Source organism: Oncorhynchus nerka, linkage group LG14 (genome assembly GCF_034236695.1).
Source record: "Oncorhynchus nerka isolate Pitt River linkage group LG14, Oner_Uvic_2.0, whole genome shotgun sequence".
Classification (NCBI taxonomy): domain Eukaryota; kingdom Metazoa; phylum Chordata; class Actinopteri; order Salmoniformes; family Salmonidae; genus Oncorhynchus; species Oncorhynchus nerka.
In genome coordinates this window covers 26148167-26166787 of record NC_088409.1, presented here as the reverse complement: position 1 = coordinate 26166787, position 18621 = coordinate 26148167, and the positions used below count along the sequence as shown (strand labels likewise).

At 46.0% G+C, this 18621-nt stretch overlaps 2 protein-coding genes across 2 annotated transcripts in view; one reads left to right on the top strand and one right to left on the bottom strand.

Moving 5' to 3' along the window:
• LOC115140797 (adaptin ear-binding coat-associated protein 1-like) overlaps positions 1-3033 on the top strand; it is an 18483-nt gene extending 15450 nt beyond the window's left edge. The window contains exons 7-8 of the mRNA XM_065027847.1: positions 1398-1503; positions 1599-3033. Of these exons, the coding sequence (XP_064883919.1) occupies positions 1398-1503; positions 1599-1653 (161 nt within the window). The 3' untranslated portion in view covers positions 1654-3033. The remainder of the gene's footprint in view (positions 1-1397; positions 1504-1598) is intronic.
• Positions 3034-4084: 1051 nt separating this feature from the next.
• LOC135575194 (microfibrillar-associated protein 5-like) lies at positions 4085-10795 on the bottom strand. Its single transcript, XM_065027846.1, has 4 exons — positions 10677-10795; positions 5555-5642; positions 5317-5390; positions 4085-5169 (listed from the first exon to the last, which is right to left on the bottom strand). Exons 2-4 carry the CDS (start codon positions 5608-5610, stop codon positions 5054-5056), a joined length of 246 nt encoding a protein of 81 aa, XP_064883918.1. The 5' UTR covers positions 5611-5642; positions 10677-10795; the 3' UTR covers positions 4085-5053.
• Positions 10796-18621: the final 7826 nt, after the last annotated feature.

Sequence of the window (18621 nt, the reverse complement as noted above, 5' to 3'; positions counted from 1 at the left end):
TTTATACACCTGTCATTTTATACACCTGTCAGCAACGGGTGTGGCAGAAGTAGCTGAATCCACTAATTTGAAGGGATATTCACATATTGTGTATATATAGTGTATATAATAAACAAAAAAATAAACACAACATGTAAAGTGTTGGTCCCATGTTTCATAAGCTGAAATAAAATATCTCAGAAATGTTCCATATGCACAAAAAGCTTAGTTTTCTCAAATTTTGTTCACAAATTTGTTTACATCCCTGTTAGTGAGCATTTCTCTTTTGCCAAGATACTGCAATTGTACCACCTGACAGGTGTGGCATATCAAGAATCTGATTAATAAGCATGATCATTACACAGCTGTACCTTGTGCTGGCGACAATAAAAGGCCACTCTAAAATGTGCAGTTTTGTCACACAAAATGCCACAGATGTTTCAAGTTTTGAGGGAGTGTGGAATTGGCATGCTGACTGTAGGAATGTCCACCAGAGCTGTTGCCAGAGAATTTAATGTTCATTTTTCTACCATAAGCCGTCCCCCATTGTTTTAGAGAATTTGGCAGTACGTCTAACCGGCCTCACAACCGCAGACCACGCATAACCACGCCAGCCCAGAACCTTCACATCCGGCTTCTTCACCTGTGGGATCGTCTTAGACCAGCCACCTGGACAGCTGATGAAATTGAGCAGTATTTCTGTCTGTAATTAAGCCCTTTTGTGGGGAAAACTCTGATTGACTGGGCCTGGCTCCCAAGTGGGTGGGCCTATGTCCTCACAGGCCCACCTATGGTTGTGCCCCTGGCCTCTCGTGTGAAATCCATAGATTAGGGCCTAATTTATTTATTTCAATTGACTGATTTCCATATATGATCTGTAACTCATTAAAATCATTGGAATTGCTGCATGTTGCGTTTATATTTTTGTTCAGTATAGATTTGCTCTGGCATGTAGATTAGGGAAGATGTCAGCTCCATACAAGACAATTCTATGTGCAACGTTCAGAGCGTTGTGTTCTCCTGAATGCAACCCTGTTTTTATATCGCTGCTTCTGATTCATCTGTTTGTTTATCTTGTTCGGTTACCCTGGTAACTGCTTTTTCTGTATATCGCATTTTGCTTCCATTGTTGAATACTATTTTTACAGTTCCCCAAACCATGCTGTGAATTCATTTGACTGAAGGGAAAAAGTGTATGTTTTATATGCCACTGTGTAATTAGGTTAAGGATCGAATGGGGCCCTGCGTGTTTTTTCTTTTAGTTTTATGAGCTAACCAAGAAAAAAGGCTATTGTCGTTAGAGTATGAATGTAGAGAAAGCAGTAGAGGGTGTGTATTGAAGGGTTTGATGTGTGTTGTCTCCATAGAGATCCTATTACATTAGTTTCCTAATTCTATCGTTGTCTCTCTGTTCTCAGGCTGTTTGTTAGACCTGGACAGCAGTAACTCCAACTCTGTGGTGCAGCCGAACCCCAACCCTGCAGGCGGCTCGGACATGTGGGGAGACTTCTCTGCCCCAGAAAAGTAAGGGGAAAATCCTCTCTCTTTCATCCTTTTCTCTCTTCTTTCATTAATCTGTTCCCCCCATTAATGCTCTCCTCTTTTCCCCCATAATGCAGGTCAATGTCTCCTCTCGCCAACGATGATGGTTCCACCAACTGGCAGCAGTTCTGAGGCCGTCCCACAATCCCTTTCACTTGACCTTCACCTGACCTTTAATCCCTGACTAGAGGAGGATTCCAGCAGAACACTGTATATTATCACCTCAACCTCAGTGTACTCTCTCTCTCTCTCTCTCTCTCTCTCTCTCTCTCTTCCCCCTCTCTTTATTTTTCTCTCTCTCACCCCTCCCCTACTCTCTTCACCCCTCTCCTGGCTTCCTCTCCTTACCATCCTCTCCCTTTACATCTTTCCCTCTCAGCCCCAACTCTACACTCTCTCCCCCTCGGTCCCCCTTTTCTTGCCCTCTCCCTCTGTCTCTCTATCTATTGCAACAGAGTATTTATTTATTACTGAGGGAAAAGACTGAGGGCAAATCTCTCTAAATGGAAGATGGTACAGAAAGGAATGATGGTGACTCACACTAATATAGTCTTGATAAATAAATAAATTAATGTATGTACATAATATATTATTGTAAATGCATATAGTGTCAGTAGTTTGTAATTTCCATTGTTGTTGTGGTAGTGTTGTAGCTCATTTTCCTTTATAATCTCCAGTACAACTGGAATTATCACCTGAAATAACTGATTTACAGGATGCATTAGTACATGACCAAGTTATCTTATATCTGATCCAAGGTCAGTTTAGCTTTTTCCTCTTAATTGCTAAGGTTAGGTCACGGTGAGTCTGGAGCTGTGCTTTGGAGCAGCTTCTGCTTTGAGTGGACACTGATCTACTGTAAGTTTACACAGCAGGCGTGCTGTTTGGCGCCCCTTAGTGGGCTATTGCGGTCCTACAACCACAGTCTGACAGGGAGAGTGGTGAGATGCACAGCAGCAGCTGCTGTGGACGTGATCACTGCTGGGGATGGGCACTTGTCTGGGTCACTTGGCTGCATTGTTTTAACAGGAGGCTGGTGTTAGTTGGTCAATTAACACAGAAATGGAGGGAAAGAGAGCAAAAAAAGTGTGCTGATTGAGGGAAGGGAAAGATGGGTGAGATCTGAAGAGGGATGGAGGGTGAGGAAGGGCTTAAACCCATGGGGTGATAGACAGGCCTGATTTAGGCCTAGTGATGTAATCAACAGTCCCTAGGGGTTTCTGGGTAGTGATGACTAATTTAGGTCACGACTTTTGCCCTGCTGGATGAGTAGCCCTGTGTGTGTACATACAACTGTCTGTCTGTTCGTCCGTCCGTCTGTCTGTATTCTATACGTTGAACCCTGGAACTAACGTAACTCTGTCAATTCAGACAGACTATTCCATTCCTTGTGAGATGCAGTGTTTTACTTTACTGTTGTGTTGTTATTGTGAGAGAAAGGAGGGATAAAGGGATAGAGGTATGGATGGAGGGAGGGATAGATAGATGAATGGATAGAGGGAGGGATAAAGGATGGAGGGAGGGATAGATAGATGAATGGATAGAGGGAGGGATAAAGGATGGAGGGAGGGATAGAGGGAGGGATAAAGGATGGAGGGAGGGATAGTAGATGGATAGAGGGAGGGATAAAGGATGGAGGGAGGGATAGATAGATGAATGGATAGAGGGAGGGATAAAGGATGGAGGGAGGGATAGATAGATGGATAGAGGGAGGGATAAAGGATGGAGGGAGGGATAGTAGATGGATAGAGGGAGGGATAAAGGATGGAGGGAGGGATAGATGAATGGATAGAGGGAGGGATAAAGGATGGAGGGAGGGATAGATAGATGAATGGATAGAGGGAGGGGTGGAGGGAGGGATAAAGGATGGAGGGAGGGATAGATAGATGAATGGATAGAGGGAGGGGGGATAAAGGATGAATGGATAGAGGGAGGGATAAAGGATGGAGGGAGGGATAGATAGATGAATGGATAGAGGGAGGGATAGATGAATGGATAGAGGGAGGGATAGATGAATGGATAGAGGGAGGGGTGGAGGGAGGGAGGGATAGAGGGAGGGGTGGAGGGAGGGAGGGATAGATGAATGGATAGAGGGAGGGGTGGAGGGAGGGAGGGATAGATGAATGGATAGAGGGAGGGGTGGAGGGAGGGAGGGATAAAGGATGGAGGGAGGGAAGGGTAATATTACAGTAAGCCAGTTATGTGGCTTTTGTACTTATCATTGTGTGTGTCTTTCTCTCATGGACACACATGGACTCAAACATTTGCATTGACTGATGACATGATGTTGATTAGTGAGGTGATCATTGATTGATTTCCTGTGTGAGAACACAGCTAGTGGGAGAACTGGTATGAACTGGTGAGGGTCTGTGTAGACTCTACTCATGTTGGTTTACGTGTTTATTCTTGACATTACAAATACACATATTGTATGTAAATGTTGATGTATTGAAAATCAAAGCATAAAGATATCAACTAATGTTGAGTCGAGGTTGACTTGTTTTCTTTTTATCTACATGAGGAAAAAAACTGGACTACATCAATAAAGTGATCCACACAAACCAATGAATGACATTTTATTGGGTAGTATTGCACTGCTTTGTAGTATTGCACTGCTTTGTAGTATTGCACTGCTTTGGTATTGGATTGTGATAGAGTGCTTTACAATAAGGTGTCAGTAATGACAGAGTGGATACATTGTTCTCAGACTGTCTCTACAGTACACAACTACAGGAACTCAACAGCGTTCCATCTGAACAGTATTATACAGCCCGCAACGGCACAGAACATGATCCGTGTCAAATAAAACACAGGTCCAATCTGTGGGGAGTGATTTCTCCCCTTATATTCACATACAGTTCTATTAAAACACAGGTCCAATCTGTGGGGAGTGATTTCTCCCCTGATATTCACATACAGTTATATTAAAACACAGGTCCAATCTGTGGGGAGTGATTTCTCCCCTGATATTCACATACAGTTCTATTAAAACACAGGTCCAATCTGTGGGGAGTGATTTCTCCCCTGATATTCACATACAGTTCTATTAAAACACAGGTCCAATCTGTAGGGAGTGATTTCTCCCCTGATATTCACATACAGTTCTATTAAAACACAGGTCCAATCTGTGGGGAGTGATTTCTCCCCTGATATTCACATACAGTTCTATTAAAACACAGGGCTAATAGAAGAACTGAGAAATATGACTCGGACTGTTCTTAACTGGAGTCACGTGGACTGTGTTTTATATATATATATATATATATATATATATATATATATATATTGTTTGTGTGTGTATGTGTGCGTGCGTGGTTGTGGTTGTGTATTAAGGCACAGGCTAGCACCAGGTGTTGAGCGGTGAATTTATGGTGTTTTGGGGTCTTTTTATGGAGATAACCCAGTGTTCTGTCTCCAAGGGTGTCCTCCCTCCTACTCCTTCTCTCCTTCCTCCTCCGCCCCTCCTTCTCTCTTTCTCTCCTTCTCTCCTTCCTCCTCCACCCCTCCTTCTAACTCCTCCATCTTGGGCCCATCAGTCCTTGTTTTCCCAGGTTTTGGGATTGCCGCTGCGATTGTGACAGCGTTTCTTATTGGTGGTTGACCTCTGGAAGCGTTTGGGCCAGCCGGACCGCTCCCTGCAGAGCTCCGCTGGGATGGAGAGAAGAGAGAGAGGATGTGTGGGCTCAGATGTACATGCTGTCCTAAAGCCAGTAAGTGTTTCATGCACTCAGATTGTTATGTTGTTGTAATCCTAACAACGGGTCTAATGAAGTGCTATCAGGTGGACTGTCTTACCCTTCAGGTACTCATCCTGTTGGCAGACAGTTCTAACACATATCTCCTTGTTGATCACATAGACACGAGGGAGGCTGAGACAAACCAGGAGACAGACATCATTACACTATAATCAGAGCCCAGCTGCTGTCTCTAAAACATGCATCTCTGTACAGGCTCTCAGGTTTGACCGCATGACCAGGAGGCACTGAGTGTGTCTATGTTTTCCTGTGAGAGAGAACCTGTAGTTGCAGTTTACCTGTAAAGGCAGAGGGAGTGGATGCATCTCTTGATGGGCCGGTGGACAGAGTACATCCTGGTGCAGGGGTACGTCTCTTCCCTACAGTCTAGCACAGAGGATACACACAACATCCAGATAACTCACACACAATGTTTAGATAACACTGGACACCCCTGGTCATCCCTGGCCTAACATTGTTTAGTAATGTTTCTGTTCCACATTGAAGACCTTAGTCACCAGGCGGTAGGGTAGATACATACATCTCACTCACCAGGAGGTAGGGTAGAGACAGACACCTCACTCACCAGGCTGTAGGGTAGAGACAGACACCTCACTCACCAGGAGGTAGGGTAGAGACATACACCTCACTCACAAGGCGGTAGGGTAGAGACATACACCTCACTCACCAGGAGGTAGGGTAGAGACATACACCTCACTCACCAGGTGATAGGGTAGAGACAGACACCTCACTCACCAGGAGGTAGGGTAGAGACAGACACCTCACTCACCAGGAGGTAGGGTAGAGACATACACCTCACTCACCAGGAGGTAGGGTAGAGACAGACACCTCACTCACCAGGTGATAGGGTAGAGACAGACACCTCACTCACCAGGTGGTAGGATAGAGACAGACACCTCACTCACCAGGTGATAGGGTAGAGACAGACACCTCACTCACCAGGCGGTATTAGAGACAGACACCTCACTCACCAGGCGGTAAAGACACACTCACCAGGAGGTAGGGTAGAGACATACACCTCACTCACAAGGCGGTAGGGTAGAGACATACACCTTACTCACCAGGAGGTAGGGTAGAGACATACACCTCACTCACCAGGTGATAGGGTAGAGACAGACACCTCACTCACCAGGAGGTAGGGTAGAGATAGACACCTCACTCACCAGGAGGTAGGGTAGAGACATACACCTCACTCACCAGGAGGTAGGGAAGAGACAGACACCTCACTCACCAGGTGATAGGGTAGAGACAGACACCTCACTCACCAGGTGATAGGGTAGAGACATACACCTCACTCACCAGGAGGTAGGGTAGAGACAGACACCTCACTCACCAGGTGATAGGGTAGAGACAGACACCTCACTCACCAGGAGGTAGGGTAGAGACAGACACCTCACTCACCAGGAGGTAGGGTAGAGACATACACCTCACTCACCAGGAGGTAGGGTAGAGACAGACACCTCACTCACCAGGTGATAGGGTAGAGACAGACACCTCACTCACCAGGTGATAGGGTAGAGACATACACCTCACTCACCAGGAGGTAGGGTAAAGACACCTCACTCACCAGGAGGTAGGGTAGAGACATACACCTCACTCACCAGGTGATAGGGTAGAGACAGACACCTCACTCACCAGGTGATAGGGTAGAGACAGACACCTCACTCACCAGGTGATAGGGTAGAGACATACACCTCACTCACCAGGAGGTAGGGTAGAGACATACACCTCACTCACCAGGAGGTAGGGTAGAGACAGACACCTCACTCACCAGGTGATAGGGTAGAGACAGACACCTCACTCACCAGGTGATAGGGTAGAGACAGACACCTCACTCACCAGGAGGTAGGGTAGAGACAGACACCTCACTCACCAGGTGGTAGGGTAGAGACAGACACCTCACTCACCAGGTGATAGGGTAGAGACAGACACCTCACTCACCAGGCGGTAGGGTAGAGACATACACCTCACTCACCAGGCGGTAGGGTAGAGACAGACACCTCACTCACCAGGCGGTAGGGTAGAGACATACACCTCACTCACCAGGAGGTAGGGAAGAGACAGACACCTCACTCACCAGGTGATAGGGTAGAGACAGACACCTCACTCACCAGGTGATAGGGTAGAGACATACACCTCACTCACCAGGAGGTAGGGTAGAGACAGACACCTCACTCACCAGGTGATAGGGTAGAGACAGACACCTCACTCACCAGGAGGTAGGGTAGAGACATGTCACTCACCAGGAGGTAGGGTAGAGACATACACCTCACTCACAAGGCGGTAGGGTAGAGACATACACCTTACTCACCAGGAGGTAGGGTAGAGACATACACCTCACTCACCAGGTGATAGGGTAGAGACAGACACCTCACTCACCAGGTGATAGGGTAGAGACAGACACCTCACTCACCAGGAGGTAGGGTAGAGACAGACACCTCACTCACCAGGAGGTAGGGTCATACACCTCACTCACCAGGAGGTAGGGTAGAGACAGACACCTCACTCACCAGGTGATAGGGTAGAGACAGACACCTCACTCACCAGGTGATAGGGTAGAGACATACACCTCACTCACCAGGAGGTAGGGTAGAGACAGACACCTCACTCACCAGGAGGTAGGGTAGAGACATACACCTCACTCACCAGGTGATAGGGTAGAGACAGACACCTCACTCACCAGGTGATAGGGTAGAGACATACACCTCACTCACCAGGAGGTAGGGTAGAGACATACACCTCACTCACCAGGAGGTAGGGTAGAGACAGACACCTCACTCACCAGGTGATAGGGTAGAGACAGACACCTCACTCACCAGGTGATAGGGTAGAGACAGACACCTCACTCACCAGGAGGTAGGGTAGAGACAGACACCTCACTCACCAGGTGGTAGGGTAGAGACAGACACCTCACTCACCAGGTGATAGGGTAGAGACAGACACCTCACTCACCAGGCGGTAGGGTAGAGACATACACCTCACTCACCAGGCGGTAGGGTAGAGACAGACACCTCACTCACCAGGCGGTAGGGTAGAGACATACACCTCACTCACCAGGAGGTAGGGAAGAGACAGACACCTCACTCACCAGGTGATAGGGTAGAGACAGACACCTCACTCACCAGGTGATAGGGTAGAGACATACACCTCACTCACCAGGAGGTAGGGTAGAGACAGACACCTCACTCACCAGGTGATAGGGTAGAGACAGACACCTCACTCACCAGGAGGTAGGGTAGAGACATACACCTCACTCACCAGGAGGTAGGGTAGAGACATACACCTCACTCACAAGGCGGTAGGGTAGAGACATACACCTTACTCACCAGGAGGTAGGGTAGAGACATACACCTCACTCACCAGGTGATAGGGTAGAGACAGACACCTCACTCACCAGGTGATAGGGTAGAGACAGACACCTCACTCACCAGGAGGTAGGGTAGAGACAGACACCTCACTCACCAGGAGGTAGGGTAGAGACATACACCTCACTCACCAGGAGGTAGGGTAGAGACAGACACCTCACTCACCAGGTGATAGGGTAGAGACAGACACCTCACTCACCAGGTGATAGGGTAGAGACATACACCTCACTCACCAGGAGGTAGGGTAGAGACAGACACCTCACTCACCAGGAGGTAGGGTAGAGACATACACCTCACTCACCAGGTGATAGGGTAGAGACAGACACCTCACTCACCAGGTGATAGGGTAGAGACAGACACCTCACTCACCAGGTGATAGGGTAGAGACATACACCTCACTCACCAGGAGGTAGGGTAGAGACATACACCTCACTCACCAGGAGGTAGGGTAGAGACAGACACCTCACTCACCAGGTGATAGGGTAGAGACAGACACCTCACTCACCAGGTGATAGGGTAGAGACAGACACCTCACTCACCAGGAGGTAGGGTAGAGACAGACACCTCACTCACCAGGTGGTAGGGTAGAGACAGACACCTCACTCACCAGGTGATAGGGTAGAGACAGACACCTCACTCACCAGGCGGTAGGGTAGAGACATACACCTCACTCACCAGGCGGTAGGGTAGAGACAGACACCTCACTCACCAGGCGGTAGGGTAGAGACAGACACCTCACTCACCAGATGGTAGGATAGAGACAGACACCTCACTCACCAGGTGGTAGGATAGAGACAGACACCTCACTCACCAGGAGGTAGGATAGAGACAGACACCTCACTCACCAGGTGGTAGGATAGAGACAGACACCTCACTCACCAGGAGGTAGGGTAGAGACAGACACCTCACTCACCAGGTGGTAGGATAGAGACAGACACCTCACTCACCAGGCGGTAGGGTAGAGACAGACACCTCACTCACCAGGCGGTAGGATAGAGACATACACCTCACTCACCAGGCGGTAGGGTAGAGACAGACACCTCACTCACCAGGCGGTAGGGTAGAGACAGACACCTCACTCACCAGGCGGTAGGGTAGAGACAGACACCTCACTCACCAGGTGGTAGGATAGAGACAGACACCTCACTCACCAGGCGGTAGGGTAGAGACAGACACCTCACTCACCAGGCGGTAGGGTAGAGACAGACACCTCACTCACAAGGCGGTAGGGTAGAGACAGACACCTCACTCATCAGGCGTTAGCGTAGAGACAGACACCTCACTCACCAGGCGGTAGGGTAGAGACATACACCTCACTCATCAGGCGTTAGCGTAGAGACAGACACCTCACTCACCAGGTGATAGGGTAGAGACAGACACCACACTCATCAGGCGTTAGGGTAGAGACAGAAACCTCACTCACCAGGTGGTAGGATAGAGACAGACACCTCACTCACCAGGTGATAGGGTAGAGACAGACACCTCACTCACCAGGCGGTAGGGTAGAGACAGACAGCTCACTCACCAGGCGGTAGGGTAGAGACATACACCTCACTCACCAGGTGGTAGGGTAGAGACATACACCTCACTCACCAGGCGGTAGGGTAGAGACAGACACCTCACTCACCAGGCGGTAGGGTAGAGACAGACACCTCACTCACCAGGTGGTAGGATAGAGACAGACACCTCACTCACCAGGTGGTAGGATAGAGACAGACACCTCACTCACCAGGAGGTAGGATAGAGACAGACACCTCACTCACCAGGAGGTAGGATAGAGACAGACACCTCACTCACCAGGAGGTAGGATAGAGACAGACACCTCACTCACCAGGCGGTAGGGTAGAGACAGACACCTCACTCACCAGGTGGTAGGATAGAGACAGACACCTCACTCACCAGGAGGTAGGATAGAGACAGACACCTCACTCACCAGGTGGTAGGATAGAGACAGACACCTCACTCACCAGGCGGTAGGGTAGAGACAGACACCTCACTCACCAGGCGGTAGGGTAGAGACAGACACCTCACTCACCAGGCGGTAGGGTAGAGACAGATACCAAAGCCTCCTCTTCATTCCAGTCACCTCTGTGGAGTTCCACCTCTACCAGCAGGGAAACAACACAACCAGAATGGGAACGACCTCTACCTACGGCATGACACAGACAGAGACATATTGTTGAAGTCGGAAGTTTACATACACTTAGGTTTGAGTCATTAAAACCTGTTTTTCAACCACTCCACAAATTTCTTGTTAACAAACTATAGTTCTGGAAAGTCGGTTAGGACATCTACTTTGTGCATGACACAAGTCATTTTTCCAACAATTGTTTACAGACAGATTATTTCACTGTATCACAATTCCAGTGGGTCAGAAGTTTACATACAATAAATTGACTGTGCCTTTAAACAGCTTGGAAAATTCCAGAAAGGATGTCATGGCTTTAGAAGCTTCTGATAGGCTAATTGACATCATTTGAGTCTATTGGAGGTGTACCTGTAATGTATTTCAAGGCCTACCTTCAAACTTCAAACTCATGGGAAAATAAAAAGAAATCAGCCAAGACTTCAGAAAAAATATTGTAGACTTCTGGTTTATCCTTGGGAGCAATTTCCAAACGCCTGAAGGTACCACTTTCATCAGTACAATCAATAGTACGCAAGTATAAACACCATGGGACCACGCAGCCTTCATACCGCTCAGGAAGGAGATGCGTTCTGTCTCCTCGAGATGAACGTACTTGGGTGCGAAAAGTGCGCATCAATCCTAGAACATCAGCAAAGGACCTTGTGAAGATGCTGGAGGAAACAGGTACAAAAGTATCTCTATCCACAGTAAAACGAGTCCTATATCGACATAACCTGAAAGGCCGCTCAGCAAGGAAGAAGCCACTGCTCCAAAACTGCCATAAAAAAGCCAGACTACAGTTTGCAATTGCACATGGGGACAAAGATCGTACTTTTTGGAGAAATGTTCTCTGGTCTGATGAAACAAAAATAGGACTGTTTGGCCATAATGACCATCGTTATGTTTGAAGGAAAAAGGGGGAGGCTTGCAAGCCGAAGAACACCATCCCAACCGTGAAAATGGGTCTTCCAAATGGACAATGTGTCATGATCGTCGTTGGAAGCATACTCGGACCAAAGCGCTGCGTGATCTGGGTTCCACATATTTATTGAAGTGGAACTTAGAACAATACAAAATAAAGAAACACCGAACGTGATGTAAATGAAGTGCTCAAAGGCAACAACACAAAAACAAGATCCCACAAAACATAGTGGGGAAATGGCTGCCTAAATATGATCCCCAATCAGAGACAACGATAAACAGCTGTCTCTGATTGGGAACCATACCAGGCCACATAGAACTAAACAACCTAGATAGGAACACCCCCCCCCCCCCCCAGTCACACCCCGACCTAACCAAAATAGTGAATAAAACAGGCTCTCTATGGTCTGGGTGTGACACAATGACCCCAAGAAAACTTCCAAAGTTGTGTCAAAATGGCTTAAGGACAGCAAAGTCAAGGTATTGGAGTGGCCATCACAAAGCCCTGACCTCATTCCTATAGAAAATCTATGGGCAGAACTGAAAAAGCATGTGCGAGCAAGAAGGCCTACAAACCTGACTCAGTTACACCAGCTCTGTCAGGAGGAATGGGCCAAAATTCACCCAATTTATTGTGGGAAGCTTGTGGAAGGCTATTTGACCCAAGTTCAACTATTTACATTTTACATTTTACATTTAAGTCATTTAGCAGACGCTCTTATCCAGAGCGACTTACAAATTGGTGCATTCACCTTATGACATCCAGTGGAACAGCCACTTTACAATAGTGCATCTAAATCTTTTAAGGGGGGTGAGAAGGATTACTTTATCCTATCCTAGGTATTCCTTAAAGAGGTGGGGTTTCAGGTGTCTCCGGAAGGTGGTGATTGACTCCGCTGTCCTGGCGTCGTGAGGGAGTTTGTTCCACCATTGGGGGGCCAGAGCAGCGAACAGTTTTGACTGGGCTGAGCGGGAACTGTACTTCCTCAGTGGTAGGGAGGCGAGCAGGCCAGAGGTGGATGAACGCAGTGCCCTTGTTTGGGTGTAGGGCCTGATCAGAGCCTGGAGGTACTGAGGTGCCGTTCCCCTCACAGCTCCGTAGGCAAGCACCATGGTCTTGTAGCGGATGCGAGCTTCAACTGGAAGCCAGTGGAGAGAGCGGAGGAGCGGGGTGACGTGAGAGAACTTGGGAAGGTTGAACACCAGACGGGCTGCGGCGTTCTGGATGAGTTGTAGGGGTTTAATGGCACAGGCAGGGAGCCCAGCCAACAGCGAGTTGCAGTAATCCAGACGGGAGATGACAAGTGCCTGGATTAGGACCTGCGCCGCTTCCTGTGTGAGGCAGGGTCGTACTCTGCGGATGTTGTAGAGCATGAACCTACAGGAACGGGCCACCGCCTTGATGTTATTTGAGAACGACAGGGTGTTGTCCAGGATCACGCCAAGGTTCTTAGCGCTCTGGGAGGAGGACACAATGGAGTTGTCAACCGTGATGGCGAGATCATGGAACGGGCAGTCCTTCCCGGGAGGAAGAGCAGCTCAGTCTTGCCGAGGTTCAGCTTGAGGTGGTGATCCGTCATCCACACTGATATGTCTGCCAGACATGCAGAGATGCGATTCGCCACCTGGTCATCAGAAGGGGGAGAGGAGAAGATTAATTGTGTGTCGTCTGCATAGCAATGATAGGAGAGACCATGTGAGGTTATGACAGAGCCAAGTGACTTGGTGTATAGCGAGAATAGGAGAGGGCCTAGAACAGAGCCCTGGGGGACACCAGTGGTGAGAGCACGTGGTGAGGAGACAGATTCTCGCCACGCCACCTGGTAGGAGCGACCTGTCAGGTAGGACGCAATCCAAGCGTGGGCCGCGCCGGAGATGCCCAACTCGGAGAGGGTGGAGAGGAGGATCTGATGGTTCACAGTATCGAAGGCAGCCGATAGGTCTAAAGGCAATGCTACCAAATACTAATGAGTGTATGTAAACTTCTGACCCACTGGGAATGTGATGAAAGAAATAAAAGCTGAAATAATAACTATTATTCTGACATTTCACATTCTTAAAATAAAGTGGTGATCCTAACTGACCTAAGACAGGAAATTGTTACTTGGATTAATTGTCAGGAATTGTGAAAAACTGAATTTAAATGTATTTGGCTAAGATGTATGTAAACTTCCGACTTCAACTGTATCATGCAACTTAATGTCTGTTGAAATAACGTGTGACCATTGAATCGAGGGCATTATTACCAGCCTGCGGGGCTTGGGCTACAGCTGTGAGGGCTGTGGAACAGAAAAGCATATGAGGGGAATGTTTTATGGAGTTAAAACAAACAGAGATGGATTCAAACCTAATTGAAGGTGATGATTTGTGTGTTGTGTTTGTCAGGGGTGACCATGGAAACCGCAGAGGAGCAGGGCGATTGGAAGACTGCCCATCCTTGTAAGAGCTGGATGTTTACGAGCTGAAGGAAACAGGACCCACAATAGCCCAAAGAGGAAAATAGTTTAATGTTTCAATTCACACAGAGGAACTCTTCAATATCTTGACTTGACATTTCCTCCTTCTGCTCTGCCCCTGGCCCTACCTCTGCTGTTTCTAATGCAATGTATACTCTTCTCTAAGGCAGTTGTAGGAAATGTGCACCTCATGAAATCCAGGTAAATGAGCTTGATACAGTATATGTGCTGTTGATAGTATCAGTATATGTGCTATTGATAGTATCAGTACATGTGCTGTTCATATTATCAGTATACAATATGTGCTGTTGATATTATCAGTATATGTGGGGTTGATATTATCAGTGTATGTGCTGTTGATAGTATCAGTATATGTGCTGTTGATAGTATCAGTATATGAGCTGTTGATAGTATCAGTATATGTGCTGCTGGTGGTATCAGTATACAGTGGGGAGAACAAGTATTTGATACACTGCCGATTTTGCAGGTTTTCCTACTTACAAAGCATGTAGAGGTCTGTAATTGTTATCAAAGGTACACTTCAACTGTGAGAGACGGAATCTAAAACAAAAATCCAGAAAATCACATTGTATGATTTTTAAGTAATTAATTTGCATTTTATTGCATGACATAAGTATTTGATACATCAGAAAAGCAGAACTTAATATTTGGTACAGAAACCTTTGTTTACAATTACAGAGATCATATGTTTCCTGTAGTTCTTGACCAGGTTTGCACACACTGCAGCAGGGATTTTGGCCCACTCCTCCATACAGACCTTCTCCAGATCCTTCAGGTTTCGGGGCTGTCGCTGGGCAATATGGACTTTCAGCTCCCTCCAAAGATTTTCTATTGGGTTCAGGTTTGGAGACTGGCTAGGCCACTCCAGGACCTTGAGATGCTTCTTACAGAGCCACTCCTTAGCTCTATTTTTGTCTCCTGACACCTGAAACCCCACCTCTTTAAGGAATACCTAGGATAGGATAAAGTAATCCTTCTCACCCCCCCCCCCTTCAAAGACTTAGATGCACTATTGTAAAGTGGCTGTTCCACTGGATGTCATAAGGTGAAAGCACCAATTTGTAAGTCGCTCTGGATAAGAGCGTCTGCTAAATGACTTAAATGTAATGTAAATGTCTCATCAGACCACATGATTTTCTCCCATTCCTCCTCTGGATCATCCAGATGGTCATGGGCAAACTTCAGACAGGCCTGGACATGCGCTGGCTTGAGCAGGGGGACCTTGCATGCGCTGGCTTGAGCAGGGGGACCTTGCATGCGCTGGCTTGAGCAGGGGGACCTTGCGTGCGCTGCATGATTTTAATCCATGATGGCGTAGTGTGTTACTAATGGTTTTCTTTGAGACTGTGGTCCCAGCTCTCTTCAGGTCATTGACCAGGTCCTGCCGTGTAATTCTGAGCTGATCCCTCACATTCCTCATGATCATTGATGCCCCACGAGGTGAGATCTTGCATGGAGCCCCAGACCGAGGGTGATTGACCGTCATCATGATCTTCTTCCATTTTCTAATAATTGCGCCAACAGTTGTTGCCTTCTCACCAAGCTGCTTGCATATTGTCCTATAGCCCATCCCAGCCTTGTGCAGGTCTACAATTTTATCCCTGATGTCCTTACACAGCTCTCTGGTGTTGGCCATTGTGGAGAGGTGGGAATCTGTTTAATTAAGTTTGATTAAGTGTGTGGACAGGTGTCTTTTATACAGGTAACGAGTTCAAACAGGTGCAGTTAATACAGGTAATGAGTGGAGAACAGGAGGGCTTCTTAAAGAAAAACTAACAGGTCTGTGAGAGTCGGAATTCTTACTAGTTGTTAGGTGATCAAATAATTATGTCATGCAATAAAATGCCAATTAATTACTTAAAAATCATACAATGTGATTTTCTGGATTTTTGTTTTAGATTCTGTCTCTCACAGTTGAAGTGTACCTATGATAAAAATTACAGACCTCTACATGCTTTGTAAGTAGGAAAACCTGCAAAATCGGCAGTGTATCAAATACTTGTTCTCCCCACTGTATGTGATATTGATAGTATCAGTATATGTGCTGTTGGTAGTATCAGTATTAATCAAGCAGTTGGGATCAGGATGCTGTTTTAATCCTCTCTCTCTTTGTCTCACTCTCTCTCTCTCTCTTTCTTTCTCACACACACACACACACACACACACACACACACACACACACACACACACACACACACACACACACACACACACACACACACACACACACACACTCCCTCAGCTCTCTCCCTGCATCATTCCTCTTGTGATGTGTCAGTTTGGAGTCCAAGACATGAGTTCTCACAAAATAATGTGTTTTTGTGCCCTATCTGAGCACCCCTCTACTCCTCCTTTCTCATACACACTCTTATCATACACGCCTCTTTTCGTACACACTCTTTTCATACACGTATCTTTTCGTACACACTCTTTTCATACACTCCTCTTTTCGTACACACTCTTTTCATACACGTCTCTTTTCGTACACACTCTTTTCATACACGTCTCTTTTCGTACACACTCTTTTCATACACGTCTCTTTTCGTAAACCTTATTAAGAATGTTCTAAAGCGTCCGAACAGTTCTGTGACTCGATATGTTTAACCCCCCGTTCCTCCTTTACCAGCATCTTACCCAGGCCCTGAATACGTTAAATTGATTTAACTTGCTTTGACTCATTTATACCGTCTTGTATGCCAGGGCACATAGCTTTCTAAAATACATTAGTTCTGAATGACATATTGTCATCCATGACCGAAGTTCACAAACAGTATTCTATTAGGATGACTTCATGAAAAGTTAGTTTTTTTGCAGTAAAATGTAGTTTAGTTTCTCTATACATGTTTTGTATATGTACTTCATGTTATTTATTGTAAACATTCTATATACAGTACTGCAGTGCTACTAATGTCTTTATAGTCTTCAAAATTAAGAAAAGAACACAATGTTTTCATACTCACAACTTTTCCTGTCGTCCAAAAACTTCCTTTGTTTTGAATATTTTGTCCTCTCTCCTTTCCCCTCCTTCTCTCTCCATCCCATCCTCCTTCTTCTCCTCCACCCCTTGTCCTCCCCTCTCATTAGAATTCTCTTGCTCTCTTACTTTCCTCTCCTCTAATCTGGTAGAGATTCAGGGAGAAGTGTTCTCGTCCAGAGTTGGTTTCGTATACACCCAAACAACACAAACTCATTATCAAAAATATATATCTGTTGATTTCACACTAACCAACACTAATAGTAAACACATCTATCAGCGCATTGAACTAGGAACTTACCCTTTACAAATACAAACAATTGAAAGAATAATGATCAACACAAGATGATAGGTAGAATATTGTGTAATAAATATGAACATTAACAATTAGCCCAGTATGCTTTAGAGCAGCTGAAGGAATATGTTGGAATGACTGGTACAGGTCTGGCAGACCTTGCGTTTGCAGTGGTCCCCTTTCTCCACTAGGCGGGGCAGTAAACTTGGTGAGTATTTTTCATTTTTATTATGAACACAACAAATACAAAAACATAAATATACAAACAAGAGTACATAAACCTAACAGACAGGGGTGTTACATATCAAATAGATTTTTAATTTGTCTAAATGTTTTATGGTGTGTTTTGCATTTTTGTTTTTACATTTACTGATCATTTCAAATAATATTTCAATTCTATCTTAAATCATGTGAAGAAGAATTTGGTCTCTTCCCACTTTATTTTATGGATAAAGAATCTTCCATGAAAAATAAACACATGAACAATGAAAGTTAAATCAGGGTCCATATCATTTGGATCAAAATAAAACATAACATCAGAGTCTCTCAGATTAACATTAATAGTTGTTTATTTTCAAATAAAATCTTCCAACTCACTACAAAAACTTCTGACATAAAAGCCGTCTTTAAAAAAATGGTCAAGAGTTTCTGGGTCACAACCACAAAGTACACATTTGTTATCAATAGCTATTTTAAATCTGTGTATAATAAAGGTCTTTACAGGGTAGATTCTATGAATGAGTTTGTATGATACTTCACCTTATTAGATATGATATATTCACCAGACAACAACAGTGTAGTTGGTGAGTGTGGTCTCAGCTCAGAAGTGGCCAATTTTGGGTTTCGGGAGAGCAGCAGTGTGTGCAGGCTTTTGTTTCAGCCCAGATCTAACTGTACACCAATTTATCGTGGTCTAGATTGAATGAGGCATGCTAATGTTGGGCTGGAGTAAAAACTTGCACGGCCTGTATCACTGTCCAGAGTTGCTTGTAGCTAAAGGTCACACATATAGTGGGGCAAAAAAGTATTTAGTCAGCCACCAATTGTGCAAGTTCTCCCACTTAAAAAGATGAGAGAGGCCTGTAATTTTTATCATAGGTACATGAAAATTACAGGCCTCTCATCTTTTTAAGTGGGAGAACTTGCACAATTGGTGGCTGACTAAATACTTTTTTCCCCCACTGT

Excerpts from the sequence above, each read along its gene's own strand:
- LOC135575194 (XM_065027846.1), bottom strand. The coding sequence starts at position 5,610 with ATGTACTCTGTCCACCGGCCCATCAAGAGATGCATCCACTCCCTCTGC. Across the intron at positions 5,391-5,554 it reads CACTCCCTCTGCCTTTACAG|CCTCCCTCGTGTCTATGTGA; the intron begins GTAAACTGCAAC and ends GGTTTGTCTCAG. Across the intron at positions 5,170-5,316 it reads ACAGGATGAGTACCTGAAGG|CGGAGCTCTGCAGGGAGCGG; the intron begins GTAAGACAGTCC and ends TCTCCATCCCAG.